The sequence below is a fragment of the Anolis carolinensis genome, chromosome 4, assembly GCF_035594765.1.
Source record: "Anolis carolinensis isolate JA03-04 chromosome 4, rAnoCar3.1.pri, whole genome shotgun sequence".
Taxonomy (NCBI): Eukaryota; Metazoa; Chordata; class Lepidosauria; order Squamata; family Dactyloidae; genus Anolis; species Anolis carolinensis.
This window is the reverse complement of record NC_085844.1, coordinates 839-20,643: the sequence shown is the minus strand read 5'-3', so window position 1 is coordinate 20,643 and position 19,805 is coordinate 839. Positions and strand designations below refer to the sequence as shown.

Below are 19,805 nucleotides of genomic sequence, written 5' to 3'. Positions count from 1 at the left end.
GGTGTGTGTTGTTATTATTATTATTATTAGCCCCCATCATGCATAGGGGATATATTGAGCATGGGGATCAGATCATGATATGTATAAATATAACAGTTTAAATCAGGGGTCCTCAAACTTTTTAAGTGGAGGGCCGATTCACAGTCCCTCAGAGTGTTGGGGGGCCAGACTATGATGAAATAGTCCAAAATTAGGATTATTTTTGCGTGTCTTCAAGTCGTTTCAGACTTAGGTCAACCCTTAGTCTAAAGTTTAGGACAGAGGCCAGGGAAATGACTTTGGAGGGCCGCGTCTGGCCTATGGCCTTAGTTTGGGGACCCCTGATCTAGACGACCTCATAAGACCATCGGTAAGGAAAGGGACCCTCAAAGCCCATCTAGATGATCTCATCAGGCCATCAGAAGACCGTAGATAAGAAAAGGGACCCTCAAAGACCACCTAGATGGTTTCATAAGACCATAGGCAAGGAAAGAGACCTTCAAAGACCATCTAGACAATCTCATAAGACCATAGGTAAGCAAAGAGACCTCCAAAGACCAACTATACTTAGGTCAACTCTAAGTCTAATGTTTAAGATGGGGGCCCGGTAAATGACCTTGGAGGGCCGCATCCGGCCCACGGGCCTTAGTTTGGAGACCCCTGGTTTAAATGGTAAATGTAAGGCCCTCTCAGGGACCACCCTGAGAATTTCGGAGGGGGGGGCTGAAGCCCCTGAAGCCCCCCCCCCCCCGCTCCATGCCTGCCCCTGGGGGTCCCCGGGCGGGCGTAGCCTATGGGCGCCTTCCCTCCAAGTGGCCTGGGGGCGGGGAGGGGGAGGGGGAGGGGGAGGGGTCTGTCCTGGGTCGACCCCGGAGGGAAGGCTGCAGCTGGAACCTGGCGAGGCTGAGCGGCAGCAGCGCCCCCGCCCTGCCTTCTTGCCCCGAGCCCAGCAAGGCAGGCCCCCTCCCCCTCCCCCTCCCCCTCCTCCTTTGAAGCCGAGAAATAAACACAAGAAGAGCCCCCCCTTCTCCCGGGGGAGGCGCGGAGGGGGCGGGGCCTGAGGGGAGGGGAGGAGCTTGTTCCTTGAAGGGGGGGGGAGAGAGAGAGAGAGAGAGAGAAGGCAAGGGAGAGAGAGGGCGGACGAGGCGGAGGGGCGACGATGCGGGCGGCGTGGGTCCTGCTGGGCGAGGCCCTCCCTCGTGTCCTGGGCCCCGGGCCCCTCCGCCGCCCAAGGGGGTAAGGCCAGCAGCCCCGCCTCCCCGGTGGCTTCCTTTCTGCCGCCCTGGAGACGAGGAAGCAGTGGAGCCATGGCTTCAAACTACAGGAAAGGAAGGAGAGTCCGCCTGACGATCAGGAAGAACTTCCTCACTGGGAGACACAGAGAGAGAGCTGTTCAGTGGCCCCCGGTGGCGCAGTGGGTTAAAGCCTCGTGACTTGAAGGTTGGGCTGCTGACCTGAAGGCTGCCAGGTTCGAATCCCACCCGGGGAGAGTGCGGATGAGCTCCCTCTCTCAGCTCCAGCTCCATGCGGGGACATGAGAGGAGCCTCCCACAAGGATGGTAAAAACATCAAAACATCCGGGCAATATCCCCAGGGCAACGTCCTTGCAGACGGCCAATTCGCTCACTCCAGAAGCGACTCTGGTTGCTCCTGACACGGAAAAAAAGCAGTGGAATTCTCTCTCTCTCTCTCTCTCTCTCTCTCTGCCTCGGGCTGTGGTGGAGGCTCCTTCCTTGGAGGCTTTTAAGCAGAGGCTGGATGGCCATCTGTCGGGGGCGCTTTGAATGCGATATCCTGCTTCTTGGCAGAATGGGGTTGGACTGGGTGGCCCGTGAGGTCTCCTCCAACTCTAGGGTCCTGTGATTGTACAGTATGAGCAGAGTGGTGCCAAGCTGTGTCAAGGCCTGATTCTGGGCAGCCGGCCCGCCTGCCACTCATTGCAGAGCATATCCCCCGATGAGGCCGGGCTGGGTTTTGACCTTGACGATTGTGCTGCGATGTCTTTAAAGATTTCCTGTTGCATTCAGCGTCATGTGTCGGTCAGACTGGACCCAGAGCTGGGCCTGAGGCCAGAGACCCTTGGCCAAGACGGGGGGGGGGGGCAGCCACGTCCCCTGCCCCCCCCGCCCCTGTGTGTGCCTTCTCCCCCCCCCCTTTCTGACTACCCATCTCTGTGGGGAGCCCTGACGCCGCCCCCCCCTCTCTCTCCTGCAGGTCCGGGAAGCGCCCGCCCGACGGTCTCCACCCGCCTGGGGCGCCTGCGGGGGACGCTGCTGAGCGTGGAGGGGGCCCCCGCCCCCGTCAAGGCCTTCCTGGGGGTCCCCTTCGCCAGCCCCCCCCCCCCGGGCGCCCTCCGCTTCGCCCCGCCCGAGCCGCCCCAGCCGTGGGCCCACCTGAGGGAGGCCGCCTCCCAGCCCCCCCTGTAAGAACGCACGCACGCGCGGGTGGCCCTCTCTGGGCCGGGGACACTTCACCCTCTCCCCCTGAAGCCAAAGGCCTCCGAGGTGCGGCTCAAGGCCCCGACAGGGCAGCCGGGCCAGGATTCACGCGTCTGGGGGTGGTGGGGCCGAGGGGGGAGCCAGCCCCCAAAGTGATGCAGTGGGTGAGGAAGCGTCAGGCAGCAAAGCCGCAGTTAAGGCTGCACAGAGCCCGGCCGGCTGCCTTCCCAAACTCTGCAGGAGTGCAATTGCGAGCGTCCTTAAAAGTATTTATAATGGACTCATTATTAATAATAATAATAAAACTTTATTTATATACCACCCTATCTTCCGAATGAGGAGCCCCGGTGGCGAAGCGCGTTAAAGCGCTGGGCTGCTGAACTTGCAGACCGAAAGGAGCGGAGTGAGCGCCCGCTGTTGCTCCAGCTCCTGCCAACCTAGCAGTTCGAAAACATGCCAATGTGAGTAGAGCAATAGGTACCGCTATAGCACTCATTCCGCTCCCCAGGTTCGAACCTGGCACCTTTTGGTCCACAAGTTCAGCAGCTCAGCTTTAACACACTGTGCCGCCAGGGCCCCCGGCTTATAAATAGGGTAAATAAATACAGGAGGCGGGGTGGCTTGGCCCCGTGTTTGGCCCCTTTGGAAGTCTCTGTCCATGGGATGCCTCGAGGGAAGGACAAGGAAGCCTGGGGAGCGGGGCAGGCTCCTCCGGATTGCCCCACAGGAGAGGCCGCCCTGTGCTCTGCCCCCCCCCCCCCCAAGGCACAATGGCTTCACATGACAGGAAGGGGGATTTCTATGGGGCCCCAGCAGAAAGGAGACAGAGAGGCCTTGGGTCCCCCCCCCCCCCCTTAAGGAAGAGCCTGTCCCGCGCTGCTGGGGTCCTGCGGGCGCAGAGGGTGGGCTCCGGGCCCTGTGATCCTGGGGGGGGGGGGCGTGGGTTGCTCACCTGCCCCCCTGCCCCCCCCCCCCCCCCGTCCGCAAGGTGCCTGCAGGACCTGAGCTGGATGCAGGAGCTGAACCAAGGGCTGAACTTGACGCTGCCCCACCTGCCCCTCTCCGGGGACTGCCTCTACCTCAACGTCTTCACGCCGGACACGGAGGCCACGTTGCCGGTGAGGCAGGCACTGCCCCCCCCCCCGTCCTTGGGGCCCGGTGCCTGGGTTCCTCTGTTTTGATCCTGCTCTTTGGCCCCGAAGAGCTTGCCCCTGGGTCAGTTGAGGGGCCTGCAGCCGGGAGGGAAGGGGGGCGGCCAGCCTGGCCCCAGTGCCTGGCCGCGAGCCCCGTCCTGTCCACGGAGGGGCCCTGGTGGTGGGCTCCGCCTCCTTCTACGACGCGCGCGGCCTCGCCGCCCTCGAGGGCGTGGTGGTGGTGGTGGTCCTTCAGTACCGGTTGGGGATCCCGGGCTTCTTCGGGTGAGGAAGGCCTTTGACCCTTTCCCTGGACAGTGGCCCCCTGTCTCCTTGGCCAGTCGCCTACCTCCTAGCCCGGGCTGTGGCGCAGGCTGGTGAGCAGCCAGCTGCAACAAATCACTCTGACCAAGAGGTCATGAGTTCAAGGCCAGCTCGGAACCTGCATTTGTCTATGTCTCTGTTCTATGTTAAGGCATTGAAGGTTTGCCTTATATGTGTAATGAGTCCCCTTTGGGGTGAGAAAGAAGGGCGGGATATAAATACTGTAAATAATATATGTCTCTGAGGCCCCTTCCACACTGCCCCATGTCCCAGGATCTGGTCCCAGATTATCTGCTTATTCCAGACTCTCTGGCAGTGGAGACCCATATAATCCAGCTCAAAGCAGATAACCTGGGATCATACCCTGGGATATCGGGCAGTGTGGAAGGGCCTTCTTGTCGCTCTTTGCTTGACCGGCCAGCCTCGGCCCCTTCCGGCCTTCAGCTTTCTTTATGCTGTTGTGACGTGATGCATTTTATAGATTTCCAGAAAGAGCTTTGAGTGGTCACTTGCTGCAAAGATTTTTTTTAAATCTTTGGATGTGTTACTTTCTGAATGATAAAGATGTTGGTAGAAGGTCTGGAATTCTAGATTCATTTATCTTAGCATCATTTCTAAACCATCTTTTTAATGGGTTGTTGTATGTTTTCTGGGCTGTATGGCCATGTTCCAGAAGCATTCTCTCCTGACGTTTCGCCCACATCCATGGCAGCCATCCTCAGAGGTTGTGAGGTATGGAGAAACTAGGCAAGGAAGGTTGATATATATCTGTGGAAAGTCCAGGGTGAGAGAACCTCACAACCTCTGAGGATGCCTGCCATAGATGTGGGCGAAACAGGAGAGAATGCTTCTGGAACATGGCCAGACAACCCAGAAAACATACAACAACCCTGTGATCCTGGCCATGAAAGCCTTCAACAACACATTTTTTTACTTTATGTCACTAATGGTTGGCCTGTCAATATTTCTCCTTTTGGCTTAAATTTAGAAGTTTTATTCCCAGCTTTCTCATACCTCTGCCTTGATCTGTTTTCTATTTCGAAGTATTCATATTGAGTTTTCTTACTAATTGGCTGTTACCAATTGGCTGAGGCAAAGCTCTAGGCTCTACAATTACTATTATTTATTTATTTATTTATTTCGGACCTTTCTACCCTGCCTTTCTCCAATGGTCCCAAGGCAGCTTACAACAATTACTGCATTCCTTATGCTTTCTCCAAATATAATGAAATGGTCACTTGCGCACGGGGGTCAAGTGTTGTTGGGTCGCTTGACCGGCTCTCCTTGGTGCCGCGTCTCTTCCAGCACCGGGTCCAAGGAGGCGCCGGGCAACTGGGGGTTGCTGGACCAGGTGGCAGCCCTCAGGTGGGTCCAGGAGAACATCAAGGCCTTCGGAGGAGACCCCACTTCGGTGACCACCATGGGAGAGTCGGCCGGAGCGTTCAGCGTGGGGGTCCAGGTGGGTCAGGGTCAGCCGGCCCATGGAAGTTGCAAGGGCCCACGGTTTTGGCCGGAGAGAAGCCCCAGGGACGCCCGTTCTGGGTCCCTCTGAGCCCTTGGCTTCCTCCTCTTCCTCCTCAGAAGTGGTGCCCTGTCTCCGCAAAGAACGTTTTGGGACCTTAATGACCGAAATCCTTGCAGCATAATTCCATGTTCAGAGGCTTTTTGACCCCATGGGATGGGAGCCACTATTTCTGAAAGGCCCCTGTTCAGACACCAAAGTCCTCCGTCCAGAGAAGTCTAATACAATAACAGAAACTATAAAATAGCCAAGGCAAAGAGGACCACATTCTCTGCAAGGACACATTGTGTGCCAGTGTCATTTTGGTCTGTTTTATTTCTCAATATTTCTCTCCAACTCTACTATTCTATGATTCTATGATTCAAGACTGGAAGGAGAAACCAAGGAGCTCTAAGGCACAAGCCCACCTGCCCTTCCTTTGCCCCATTTTCTGTCCTTTTTCTGGTGCAGGTTTTGTCCCCGTTGTCCAGGGGCCTCTTTCACAGAGCCATCGCAGAGAGCGGAGTCGCCCTCCTGCCCAGCCTCTTTGTGAGGAGCCCCGGAGCCATGGTCCAGGTGAGTCCATGGCCCAGGTGAGTCCATGGTCCAGGTGAGTCCATGGCGCAGGTGGGTCTTATGGTGACCTAGTGGCAGAGGCATCCACAGGTATTTTGCCTTAGTAGGCAAAATAATTTTTGGCGCCCCCCCCCCCCCAGCGCTGTGGGAGGCATGGCCGTGTGACGCAAAAGGCATGGCCGCGTGATGCAAGAGCCGTGGCCGCGCGATGCGGGAGGCGTGGCCAGACCTGGGGCAAGGTTGCGTGGGCTGCGGCAGGAAGGTCCAGCCAGCCTGCCTGGGTGTTCTCGCTGTGGCCTGGATGGACCTTCCCACAGTGGCCTGACTGAGCCAGCACGTGGCGGGGTGGCCCATCCAGGTTGGCTGGGCCAGACCGTGCGGCGTGGGAGGCGGGGCCAGGATGCGTGGACCACGGTGGGGAGGCCCAGCCAGCTTGCATGGGCCTTCTCCTTCGGGCCTGGATGGGCCATGGTGGGAAGGCCCAGGTCTGAAGGAGAAGGAGGTGGGGGTGGTGCCATCCTCCCAGGGGCTCGACAGCGCCCCCGGGACCATGGCGCCACAGGCCCCGAAGACATGGACAGCCCCACCTGGGATGGGGGCCCAGGGGTCTCATCCAAGGATCGGGCCAAAGTAAGCTTCTACCTGCTTGTTTATTGGGTTTCTTTATAACTACAGACAATGACTTCCCCTCCACCTCTTTCTTTTTTTAAAAAAGGCTCTGGTGCGCCCGTCTACTTTTACGAATTCCAGCATCGCCCTTCCATCTTCAGAGACACAAAGCCGGATTTTGTGAAGTCCGACCATGGAGACGAAGTCACCTTTGTTTTGGGAACGCTGTTCTTAAGCAGCGACGACTCCCCGTTCGGTGAGGCCAATGCAAGGGAACGAGTGCCTTTGGGTGGGAGCAGAGGCGGGGGTTCCGGGGGTCTCTCTTCCGTTTTTGGCCTGAGAGGAGGCAGATAGACTGAACCGCACTTCATGAAGGAACATTATTTATTTGCAGTATTTATATTCCGCCCTTCTTTCTCACCCCGAAGGGGACTCAGGGCGGATCACATTGTACACATATAAGGCAAACATTCAATGCCATATAACATAGAACAGAGACAGAGACAGACGCAGAGGCAATTTAAACCTTCTCCAGCTTCCAGCTTCCTGAGGCTATGCTTGATTCCGGCCACAGGGGGAGCAGCTGCTTCATCATCCACTGCGACGGCAACTTCCTCATTCCAACGGCAGCTGGATGATGTTTATGGTGTCGTAAATTAACCTCCCCACATATAAGTGGTACCTGAATTTCCTACTTGATAGATGCAACTATCTTTTGGGTTGCTTGGGTCAACAACAAGCAGGGGCTATTTTTTATTTGAATTGTCGGGTGCTCACAAGGCCGGCCAGGCTGACCCTGTGCCCTCTGGCCCTCAACAGGGCACGCTCCTCTCCCGTTCCCTCCCCAATGTGTGGGTTTCCCTCCCTTTGGGGCGCAGGCGGAGTGTGGGGTGTCTCAGGGCCTCTTCCTTCTGCCTTCGCAGGGGAGCACACCGAGGAGGAGAAGCGGCTCAGCAAGACGGTGATGAGATACTGGGCCAACTTTGCCCGCAGCGGGTGAGGCTCCCTCTTGGCTCAAGGCTTCCGCTGTGATGTTGTGGTTCACAAAGTTGCACAAGTTGCACCTGCACGGTCTCTTTGTTCCTCGGGGGAGGCCCTCCTCTCGCTCCCGCCTCCGTCCCAAGCGCGGCCGGTGGGGACGAGAGAGAGAGAGAGAGAGAGAGAGAGAGGGAGAGAGATTGCAGAGGCTCAGTAAAAGTTCAAAAACATTTATTTAGGTAAAAAGAACTCCATTGTAGATAGAAAGGCTTGGGAGCTGTCTAGCTCTCTAGGCTAGTTTCTAAGGTAAATAAGATAGGTAAAAATAACAAACATCTAGATAGTTACATCTTGCCTGGAGGGACAGCAAGATGCTGTTGTTAGCTTGGAAGACAAAGAGGAAGAGAGTGAACCAAAATGGTTCCAACCTCATAGTCCAGTTTATTGGGGCCATAAAAGAGATTCTGACCAACGGGAAGTTAGTGTCCCTGAAGATTCACATTTCTACTAACTTCAAAGTAAGGGATGTGACGTACACAGGATAGAGTGAAACACAGTAAAGCCTGTCTAGGCATGCTTTGGAAACAGGGAAAGGATTCCCTCCATCTAATCCTGTCATCTATCTGACTACATCTAGACTTGAGTCGTCCAGGGTGACTCCCAACACACCCACTCCCTCACTGTCCAAAGATTAGTTTCCGTGCTTCTCCAATTCCTCGTGGTGGGAGTTTTATGGTCGATCCTGCATCACCCGCCCCACACAGACCGTCAGCCCCCTTCCCCTTGTTTGGCCAGCTGCCAGACTTAGGAAGGACGGGGGGGGGGGGGGGTCAGCCCGTCACTCCATCCTGACCCCCTTTCCTGCTTTGGGGGACTGGGTGACCCGCATAGCGTCTGCAACTAATAGACCATCGGGGTTGTTCCGTGTTGTTGGGGAGCTCCTCCACCCTCCTGAGGGTGAGGGGCACCCGGAGACTTGGCAACTCGGTGCAGCGAGTTTGCGCACGACTTTCCAGACAAAGCCGCTCAGATTTGCCTTGAGCTGGGCGCTAGCTTAGATGCAATGCCAGAAGAGATAACCGAGGCACCTGTCTGTCCTATTTTGTGGCATTTGTTTCAGCTTGTTCACCCGGATGACGTGGACAAGATCCTTGGAGCGGTGAGGGCAACCACTTGTGAACGGATCCTTGCACCTCTTGGCTAATTAAATCTGCCAGAGGAGGGTTGGGAGATTGGTTTGTGTGGATAATTAATTCCTCTCTGGATCAAGGTAAATTTCCATCTGCCCTTAAACAGGCCATAGACCAATTCTGAAGAAGGCCTCCCTTGATTCGACCATTTTAAGTAACTATAGACCAATCTCGAACCTACCCTTTTTGGGGCAAGGTCCTGGAGTGGGTAGTTGCCTTGCAGCTCCTGGGTTTCTTGGATACCGATTTTCTGGACCCATCACAGTGTGGCTTTAGACCTGGTCACAGCTCTGAGACAGCTTTGGTCGCCTTTGTGGATGACCTCCACAGGGAACTGGACAGGGGGAGTGTGACCCTGCTGGTTCTCTTGGACATCTCAGCAGCTTTCGATACCATCGACCTTGGTATCATTCTGGGTCGGCTCTCCAGGAGGGGCCTTGGGGGTTCTGCTCTGCAGTAGCTCCAGTCCTTCCTGGAAGGCCGTTCCCAGTTGGTGAAGCTGGGGGACACCTGCTCGGACCCCTGGCCATTGACCTGTGGGGTCCCGCAAGGTTCCATTCTGTCCCTCATGCTTTTCAACATGTACATGAAACCGCTGGGAGAGATCATCCGGAGTTGGAGTTTGGTGCCATCTCTAGGTGAATGACACCCAACTCTACTACTCCCTTCCACCAAACTCCAAAGAAGCCCCTCAGATACTGGACCAGTGCTTGGCGGCTGTGATGGGCTGGATGAGGGTGAATAAGCTCAAGCTTAGCCCTGACAAGACAGAAGTCATCCAGGTCAGTTGTAGGTCTGATTGGGGTATTGGGTGGCAGCCTGTGCTTTACAGGGTCACACTCCCCCTGAAGGCGCAGGTCCAGTTTGGGGGGTCCTCCTGGATTCAGCGCTGGTGCTTGATGCTCAGGTGCTGGCGGTGGCCGGGAAGGCCTTTGCACAATTAAAACTTGTGCGCCAGCTGCGACCTTACCTCGTGAAGTCTGATCTGGCCATGGTGGTCCCTGCCTTAGTTACCTCTAGACTGGACTATTGCAATGCACTCTACGTGGGGCTGCCCTTGAAAACGGCCCAGAAACTTCAACTAGTCTAACGCTCGGCAGCCTTGCTCCTAACTGGAGCTCACTATAGGGAAAGGTCAACCCTCCTGCTTAAGGAGCTCCACTGGCTGCCGTTCATTTTCCGGACCCAATTCAAGGTGCAGGTGAATACCTACAAAGTCCTGTACTGTTTGGGACCCTCCTACCTTCAGGATCGCCTCTCCCCCTATGAACCTGCACGATCTCTTCATTTGTCGGGGGAGGCCGTCCTCTCGCTTCCGCTGCCGTCACAAGCGCGGTTGGTGGGGACGAGGGAGAGAGGGGGGGGCTTCTCTGTCGTGGCCCCCATCCCGGTTATGGAATTCTCTGCCTGGGGAGATCAGGCAAGCCCCCGCCTTGATGGCATTTTGGAAGAGCCTGAAAACTTGGCTTTTCACCCAGGCCTTTGGTTAGGATCACCTTTTTCCATCACAATTATTATGCTCCTCGACCTTTTGCACTGGTCTCTCTTCTCCTGATTCCTGATTGATTGATATTATCCAGGACTCCTCCCTTCCGTAACGAATGTGACCTTAAATGACTCTATTGCACTTTATCTATTTATGAATTTGTTACCCATAATGTGCACCTTGCTTATCCACTTTTGCAACCTCATTGTTTTTAGTTTGATGTTTTAATTCTGTGTTGTGTTTTTAACCTATTGTGTATATCTTTTATTGGTTTTTGTTTTTGTTCTTTGATGTTTTATATTTTATCATTGTTTGTATTTTGATTTTGCTGTAAGCCGCCCTGAGTCCCCTTCAGGGGAGATGGAGGCGGGATATAAATATACTTATTATTATTATTATTATTATTATTATTATTATTATTATTATTATTATGGCAGCCATCTTGGATATTGGGGGAATGATACATTAATAAGTTGGTCATCTCGCCCATCCCCATCATAATTACAATTATACTCCTCGACCTTTTGTACTAGAATCATAGAATCATAGAATAGTAGAGTTGGAAGAGACCACATGGGCCATCTAGTCCAAACCCCTGCTAAGAAGCAGGAAATCGCATTCAAAGCACCCCCGACAGATGGCCATCCAGCCTCTGCTTAAAACCCTCCAAGGAAGGAGCCTCCACCACGGCCCCGGGGAGAGAGTTCCACTGTCGAACAGCCCTTCTCACAGTGAGGAAGTTCTTCCTGATGTTCAGGTGGAATCTCCTTTCCTGTAGTTTGAAGCCATTGTTCCGTGTCCTAGTCTGCAGGGCAGCAGAAAACAAGCTTGCTCCCTCTTCCCTATGACTTCCCTTCACGTATTTGTACATGGCTATCATGTCTCCTCTCAGCCTTCTCTTCTGCAGGCTAAACATGCCCAGCTCTTTAAGCCGCTCCTCATAGGGATTCTTGTTCTCCAGACCCTTAATCATTTTAGTCGCCCTCCTCTGGACGCTTTCCAGCTTGTCAACATCTCCCTTCAACTGTGGTGCCCAAAATTGGACACAGTATTCCAGGTGTGGTCTGACCAAGGCAGAATAGAGGGGGAGCATAACTTCCCTGGATCTAGACGCTATTCCCCTATTGATGCAGGCCAGAATCCCATTGGCTTTTTTAGCAGCCGCATCACATTGTTGGCTCTCACATGTGAGAGTCGCTCCTTTCCTGATTACTTGATATTAATTCAGGGCTCCTCCCTACCCGATGTGATCTTAAATGAATCTATTGCACTTTATCTATTTAAAATTTGTAACTCATAATGTGCACCTTGTTTATCCGCTATTGCAACCTCATTGTTTTTAATTTGATGTGTATATATTATTATTGGTTTTTATTATTATTCTTTGACGTTTTATCTTTTATTTTGTTATTGTTTTGTATCAGATTTTGCTGTAAGCCGCCCTGAGTCCCCTTCGGGGGAGATGGAGGCGGGATATAAATAAACTTATTATTGTGGGGTGGGGTGGCCAGGCAACCACTCCTGATCATGGCCTGCTCTGTGCCACTCAGAGGGGCCGGGCTGTGGCGCAGGCTGTTGAGCAACCCGCTGCAACAAATCACTCTGACCAAGAGGTCATGAGTTCGAGGCCAGCTCGGAGCCTGCGTTTGTCTCTGTCTTTGTTCTATGTTAAGGCATTGAATGTTTGCCTATATGTGTAATGTGATCCGCCCTGAGTCCCCTTCAGGGTGAGAAAGAAGGGCGGAATATAAATACTGCAAATAAATAAATAAATAAATAATATGCTCAAAAAACATTTCCCACAATACATTTTGAAAATGTTTTTTTCCCCAGTGGATCATAGTCTTTGCTTTTGTGTTTAATGAATGCTCCCATTAGAAAATACATAACCATGTGGGGAAACAAGTGGATACATGGAACACCAAATTATCCAATGCACTCGATGAGATCGCCCCTAGACGCCTTCTCCGACCCCGTAAGAATCGGTCTCCTTGGTTTACTGGGGAGCTCCGTGCGATGAAACGGGAGAAGAGACGGCTAGAGGTCGTGTGGCGGGAATGCCGTGATGAGGAATCAGAATCAGCTTATAAGAAGTCCAGAGAGTCTTATGAGCAGATTATCACCGAGGCAAAAAAGTCGTATTATGCTTCCTTGATAGCGTCTGCGATTTCACACCCAGCACAATTATTTAAGATCATTAGATCCCTGACAAAGGTCCCTTCTGTTCCAAACAATAATGACCTGGCTCCTTCTGCTGAGGTTTTTCAGAGCTATTTCGCGGACAAGATCTCGCTGCTCCGCCGGGAACTCCCTGCCGCGATGGATACAGTAACTGAACTTGAGACTCCGTGGCCACTCGCCGGGCCCACCCTCGACCGGTTTACCCCGCTGGATGCGGAGGCTGTCGACAGGATCATGACTGCAACTAGGCCGACCACCTGCTCCCTCGATCCGTGTCCCTCCTGGCTAATAAAATCCTGCCTGGAGGGATTACGTGAACCTCTGTTGAACATAATAAATAGCTCCCTTGAGCAAGGAGTTTTTCCAGAGGGTTTAAAAGAGGCATCGGTATCTCCGCTGCTGAAGAAACCAGACTTAGATGGTTCGGTTCCCTCCAGCTACCGCCCAGTGTCGAATCTTCCGTTTCTGGGCAAGGTGGTTGAGAGGGCAGCAGCAGAAAAGTTGCAGCAGTTCCTCAATGACACAGCCGGACTTGGTCCCTTCCAGTCCGGCTTCCGTAAGGGGCACGGGACGGAGACTGTGCTGGTCGCCATCACAGATCAGCTTCGCTGCCAGAGGGATCAAGGCGGATCAGCACTGCTCGTGTTATTGGATCTCACAGCAGCATTTGATATGGTCGACCACAATCTATTGACCCACCGCTTGGCCATGACGGGGGTTAGGGGGATACCTCTTAAATGGGTGTCTTCCTTCCTCCAAAATCGGGGACAGCGGGTGGTGAGGGGAGGGTTGGTTTCCGCGTGGTCTCCGCTAACTTGTGGGGTCCCACAGGGAGCTATTCTCTCTCCTCTATTATTTAACATCTATATGCGACCGCTTGCCCGACTGGTGCGGAGCTTTGGGCTCGAGTGCCACCAGTACGCTGATGACACTCAGCTCATTCTGAGGATGGAGGGCCGGCCGGACTCCGTACCCGATAGTTTCCATCAGTGCCTTGAAGCCGTTACTGGATGGTTGCGTGCCAGCAGGTTGAGGGTGAATCCAGCGAAGACGGAGATCCTTTGGCTGGGCCGCCCGGGTGGGAGGGAGATCCAGCTGCCTACCCTGGATGGTGAGACACTACGTCCGTCATCTTCGGTAAAAAGTCTTGGTGTCTTATTGGACCCTCTGCTCACAATGGAGGCCGAGGTCTCTGCTGTGAGCAGATCTGCGTTTTTCCATCTACGTCAGGCTAGGTGACTGGCTTCCTACCTATCTAGGAACGACCTGGCGACGGTGATCCAGGCGACGGTCATCTCGAGGCTCGACTACTGTAACGCCCTCTACATTGGCCTTCCTCTGTCAGTGATCCGGAAACTGAAGCTGTTGCAAAATGCGGCGGTTCATCTTCTCGCCGGGGCGCCAGCGAGGTGGCGTATCACCCCAATTCTTCAACAGCTGCACTGGCTACCGATTGAGTACCGGATTACTTTCAAGAAACTGGTACTAACCTTTAAGGCCTTACATGGTTTGGGGCCGGCGTACCTGAGGGCCCGCTTATCCCCCTACCAACCCCAGAGATTACTTCGGTCCGAAGACCAAAATTTGCTTGAAGTCCCTAACATACGGACTTATCATTTGTCTTCCACTAGGCAGAGAGCCTTCTCGATTGTAGCCCCTCATTTATGGAATGCCTTCCCAGTTGAAACTCGAGCTATCCGAGACCTACTTGCCTTTCTGAAAGCCTGCAAAACCTTTCTCTTCCGACAAGCTTTTGATGGGTGAAAAACTCGGGGCTATGTCTGTTTTTATTGTTGTTTTTATTGTTATTTTATAGCTAAGTGTATTGTTTTAATCTGTTTCTGTAAACCGCTCCGAGCCAAACTGGGAGTAGCGGTATACAAGTCTAATAAATAAATAAATAAATAAGGTCACAGTCCAACAGTCAGGTGACAGGAGTTCATTCATCAGAGTTCATAAAATAACAACCAAGAACGCAAGAGTACAAGCCAAAGTGTACTCTTGGTTTGTTCCGAATTCAAGCTGGATAGACAAGTATACAAGCTGAAGTCCATAAATCAAGCCAGGAAATCAGTCCAGAATTTAGAGTCTACACATCAGGATACAAGAGTCCAGAAGAAGGTTACAGAATCAAGGCCAGAGTCCACGGAATCCGAGGCAGCAGAGCCAAGATCCAGGACAACAGTACGAAGGTATGCTGTCATCTGCTCCCACAGAGCTATTCTTTCCCAGAATCCTTTTATCATAAGATCTCAGCTCCTCTCATTTAAGCAAGCCTTCCCAGATCATCCCAGAAGTCTGTGATGCTTTCCTTGAGGAGGAAGACCCCCTTCAAAAATGGCTGCAATACTGAGAGGAGTCCTCCTCGGTGGGAGACCTACCCTCTGTAGCAATCCACACAAGCCACACAGATCGCTGTCCATGATGTTGCAGAATTTTGTTTGGACGCGGGTGAAGAAAGCAGACTGACAGCAGAAGTTCTCTTCAAGATAGTTTACTTTTGGCCAAGAGCAGGTGACAATGTTAGCTAATGCCTAGAAAACGCAATGCCACCCCTTACCTGTAGTGGCTTTCCAATTTATACAATTTTACAATTTATACAATTTTACAGAAGCATGCACAGAAAGCTAACTGACAATGGAATTTGCTGACTATTATAATCCTTTTGGACATGCGTAGTTGCCTTGTAACTTATATAACTCATTACTCATCACATCAGGTGAAGTGTCCATAGTTTGCTCCACGTATGCACTATCCTCAGGTGACATGTTCATAGTTCATCCCACGTATGGACCATCCAGCAGCCACATCATTACTGCAGTTTGCATGACCTTATATTGTGAGCAAAGAGCAAATGTCAGGCAGAACATGTCCTGTCAACACTTTCATGGAAAAACAAGATTTTTGAGTAAGGGTCATCTAGGTAAGGGATTTCTAGGGTCTTTAAATAAAATATTCAAGAGCTGCTCCATTAATGACAGATAGCGAACAAGGTGGCAGCTTTCCTCTTTGCTTCCATTCTCCCATGCTTTGCCTGCCTGTGGGGGATGGGACCATTGTTTGGGGGATTTCTTTAACAGAAGAAGGAAACTCAAAGGCAGGTCTCTTCCTCTAGCTGTGTGTGGGTCCTGTGATGGGAATGCAGCTGTCCAATCCATCTGAAGCTCTGTTTACATTCCATGCATTGATATGGGTTCTCCCCTGTGTGGGTCCTTTGATGAGAATGCAGATTGTTACGCCAGCTGAAGCTCTTTCCACATTCCATGCATTGATAAGGCTTCTCCCCTGTGTGGGTCCTTTGGTGGGAATGCAGATGTGCACCCTTACTGAAGCTCTTTCCACATTCCATGCATTGATAAGGCTTCTCTCCTGTGTGGGTCCTTTGATGGGAACGCAGATGTGCACTCTGACTGAAGCTCCTTCCACATTCAATGCATGTATATGGCTTCTCCCCTGTGTGCGTCCTTTGATGGGAACGCAGAACTCCACTCTGAGTGAAGCTCTTTCCACATTTCATGCATTGATGTGGCTTCTCCCCTGTGTGGGTCCTTTGGTGGGAACGCAGAGCTCCACTCTCACTGAAGCTCTTTCCACATTCCACGCATTGATATGGCTTCTCCCCTGTGTGAGTCCTTTGATGGGAACGGAGATGTGCACTCTGACTAAAGCTCCTTCCACATTCTATGCATTGATGTGGCTTCTCCCCTGTGTGGGTCCTTAGATGGGAACGCAGATGTCCACTCAGACTGAAGCTCTTTCCACATTCCACGCATGTATAAGGCTTCTCTTCTGTGTGAGTTTGTTGATGTCTAGTAAGAGATTGTCTCCCCATGAAACCTTCCCCACAGTCCATACACTTATGCAGCTTCTCTCCTGTATGTGATGTGGAACTGGGATGAAGATTTTCCATTCTTTTAAATTTATGATTCAAATATTATGCCAGAAATTCACAGATATGGACTCCTGAACAGCACAGGATTTCCTCTTCTCGTAGCCTTCTGGTCTCTTTCCAAGCCCTTCTTTTGACAGCACAATCCTCTCTTTCCTCCAAGGATGCCAGTTCAAATACGTCTTCCTCCTACTTCTTCCTCGTTCTTGCCAGTGCGGTGAGCCTTTCTTTCAGTCCCAAGGCATCCCTAGGGCAAGGCTCTCACAGGGTCTCCTTCACAAGTTACCTGCCAGACGAATGGGAAGAAAACCAGACTTATTAATTTATCCCCTCTTCTCTCAACATTCAAGATGGCCACCCCCTAAATATTTTTTTCTCCCAATATCCAAGATGGCTTTCCATTCCCAATATCCAAGATGACCTACTTATTAATGTATCATTCTCCCAATATCCAAGATGGCTGCCTTCTCTATGTATCCTTCATTCTCCCAATACCCAAAATGGCCAACTACTTAATGAATCCCAGTAACCAAAATGAATGTATATATACCCCCATCGAGGAGGAAAGCACAGACTAGAGCCTGATGGAAGGAATTGGAAAAGTATGTTGCTGAACTCATACTCCAAAATCCAACCGCCTTGGTAGTTCTGGGGGGAGATTTCAACGCAAGGATGGGCCTTGATGACATCTCTCTTCACAGACGACACAAGACTCTCCCTCTTGAGCCTGTAGGTGATCAATACCTCTTGACGCGACAATCTAAGGATCAGAAATCAAACCTTGCAGGACTATGCCTGGCTCAAACAACCGCCAGGCTAAACCTCCACATATTAAATGGCGCCTTGGAAGGAGACCACCCAGCCGAATTCACCTATCTCTCTGGAAATAAAATGAGTGCCATTGATTATATTGGCATATTGAGGGATCTAATACCACATGCCAAGTACCTGGAAGTCTTCCCAGTTCTTCTCGAAGTATCCATTCCTAGTCAAGAAATGGTGGACTGCTACCAATCCATCACACAACCAGCTGGAAAAGCCAACTGTTGAGCCAAATGGACGCCAGGGTTGAACCAAAGAGTTACTGAACTGTTGGTGACGGAACAGCTACAGAATCTAAGGATTGGCGTGACATCTACTACATCTCCCAGTGCTCTTATATTGGAAACCGCCCTGAGTCCCTTTCGGGAGAGAGGGCGGTATACAAATAAACTTTTACTTACTTACTTACTTACTCTTCTGGAGAACTTTAACTCAATAACCCAAGAGCTCCAAAAACAGGTAAGAAGCTCCAACACAGTTCCACATAGGCAACATCATTATCACTCAAAAACACTGGTTTGATAAGGAATGCATACATGCAAAAAAATTTCCACCTACCAGGCTTTCCAGTCTAATAATTTGGCAATAATGGCACAAGAGCTTCTTCACCAGAAGAGACGCTATAAGCTCCTGTTGGCCCATAAAAAAAGGGAAGACCCGAAAAACAATTGGGCACGGCTCATACAAGGTGTTCAAACTAAAGACTCAGCCACTTTCTGGCACATCATATCATGCACAGCTAACTACGTCCACCCCCGATGGAAAGCCATATCCCCTCAGGGTCCTGAGAAGCATATTTTCAGGACATATATAAGGATCATACTGGTGGGAATGCCCGTTCCACCCCAGACTTGGAAAATCTTCCAACATGGCCTGCTGTCACTCTGACAGAGAGCAAGAGCCTTGTCAACCAATTACAGCAAAAGAAGGCCGCAGGAGAAGATCTCATTCCTTCGGAAGGTATCAAGAACAATCTAGACTTCTGGGCCTTCTCTTTAGCATCACTTTTCACCTGCATTGACAAATTCCCAAGGACTGGGGAATGGCCATCATTGTCCCCATATACAAAAAAAAAAAAAAAAAAGGAAAAAGGAAAAAGAGATGATCCAGTAAACTACAGACCTATCGGCCTTCTTAACATTTTCAGTAAATTTTACAATAGACATCTAAAAGGGAAACTGCAGGATTGGATGGACCAAGAAGGCATATTAGCCGATGAATAAGCTGGATTTAAGGAAGGACGGTCCACGGTGGACCACTGCCTAATTCTCCAGCATCTGATAGAAAAATACACTACCAACAGCTCTGCATCCTTGTATGTAGCCTTTATAGACTTCAAGGCTGCCTTTGAGTCCATCTTTAGGAGCAAATTATGGGAAACATTAGATGGCACCTCAATTGACAGACGGCTTCTCCATCTTATCCGTCAACTCCACAAAGGGACATCTCTCAAAATAAGAAGCAGCCCTCAAGGCCACCTCACCCATGCAGTTAGAAGAGAGAAAGGAGTCAAACAAGGCTGCATCTTAGCCCTGTCATTATTCAACTTCTACATCAACTCTTTGGTGGACCAACTGCACAACATGGACTTTCATCCTCCAAAACTCGTGGGGAGACAGATCTCCACCCTACTTTATGCTGACCATGCAGCACTGATCTCAAGAACACCAATAGGCCTCAGAAGAGCTTTGAAAGCACTGGCACAATATTGTAGGGAGGATCAGTTACAACTCAACTATCAGAAAACGAAAATCGTGGTGTCTGCCAAAGGACCTAAGCTCCACCACTGGAATATAGATGGAAACAAAATTGAGCAGGTCCCATGTTTCAAATATCTGTGGAAGTCCTGCACTCTTCCGGCAGCAGAAGAGCACACGGCGGCTATGTGGCTGAGAATGCACACAGGAGTTCGTCCGCCATACTAAAATACCTGAGGTCAAAAGGGGGGCACTTTATACTCGCGGCACTCAAACATTTTGAAGCCAAGTCAATGGCCCAACTCCTTTATGGTGCCCAGACAGGACCTTTTTCTGACTTTGCCCCACTGAAGACCGTTCCATCCAAATTCTTAGGATCTGCTCTACAGGTACCAAGGTGTGTACCCAACACCATAACAACAACAACAGCAACAACAACAATTTCATTTTTGTATCATGCCTCCATCTCCCCAAAGGGACTTGGGGCGGCTCACATGGGGACAAGCCCAACAGCACAAGTTAAAACACAGAACAATCAGTTAAAAACATAGTAACTACACAAAACAATAAAACACATCAACAGAATTAAAACCAGGACAACAATAATAACTAAACATTCAGAGGGTAAAATTGTGTAGAACCCTGAATAGGGCTCCTAGGAAGTATAAGGGCGATAAAAAATAGCGAGTTGGCAAGGGCACTTGACACGATCGCTCCCGAACGTCCCCTTTCGCTGCGTAGAGTCACGTCGACTCCTTGGTTCACTGAGGAGCTGGCCGTGATGAAGCGTACGAGGAGGGGACTAGAGTGCATCTGGAGAAAATCTCAGGATGTGTCCGACCAAGCACGGGCTAAAGCCGCTATTAAGGCTTACTCCGTGGCTCTGCGAGCAGCCAGGAAAGCTTTCACGACTGCCCGCATAGCGTCTGCAGCCAATAGGCCATCGGAGTTGTTCCGAGTTGTTGGAGAGCTCCTGCGGCCTCCTGAGGCCCAGGAGCTTCC

At 51.4% G+C, this 19,805-nt stretch overlaps 2 protein-coding genes across 2 annotated transcripts; one reads left to right on the top strand and one right to left on the bottom strand.

The window, feature by feature from the left end:
* Window positions 1–1,364: 1,364 nt before the first annotated feature.
* Window positions 1,365–12,009, top strand: LOC103281811 (cocaine esterase-like). The gene is made up of 7 exons (XM_062979319.1): window positions 1,365–2,401; window positions 3,406–3,540; window positions 3,653–3,835; window positions 5,180–5,333; window positions 5,847–5,951; window positions 6,667–6,705; window positions 7,234–12,009. Exons 1-7 carry the CDS (start codon window positions 1,977–1,979, stop codon window positions 7,558–7,560), a joined length of 1,368 nt encoding a protein of 455 aa, XP_062835389.1. The 5' UTR covers window positions 1,365–1,976; the 3' UTR covers window positions 7,561–12,009.
* Window positions 12,010–14,873: 2,864 nt separating this feature from the next.
* LOC134298737 (zinc finger protein 239-like) lies at window positions 14,874–19,468 on the bottom strand. Its single transcript, XM_062979806.1, has one exon. It carries the CDS (start codon window positions 16,303–16,305, stop codon window positions 15,487–15,489), a length of 819 nt encoding a protein of 272 aa, XP_062835876.1. The 5' UTR covers window positions 16,306–19,468; the 3' UTR covers window positions 14,874–15,486.
* Window positions 19,469–19,805: the final 337 nt, after the last annotated feature.

Coding starts and splice junctions, on each gene's coding strand:
- LOC103281811 (XM_062979319.1), top strand. CDS start 1,977: ATGTCTTTAAAGATTTCCTGTTGCATTCAGCGTCATGTGTCGGTCAGA. Junction 2,402..3,405: donor GCCGCCTCCCAGCCCCCCCT/GTAAGAACGCAC, acceptor CCCGTCCGCAAG/GTGCCTGCAGGACCTGAGCT. Junction 3,541..3,652: donor GAGGCCACGTTGCCGGTGAG/GCAGGCACTGCC, acceptor AGGGGCCTGCAG/CCGGGAGGGAAGGGGGGCGG.
- LOC134298737 (XM_062979806.1), bottom strand. CDS start 16,305: ATGGAAAATCTTCATCCCAGTTCCACATCACATACAGGAGAGAAGCTG.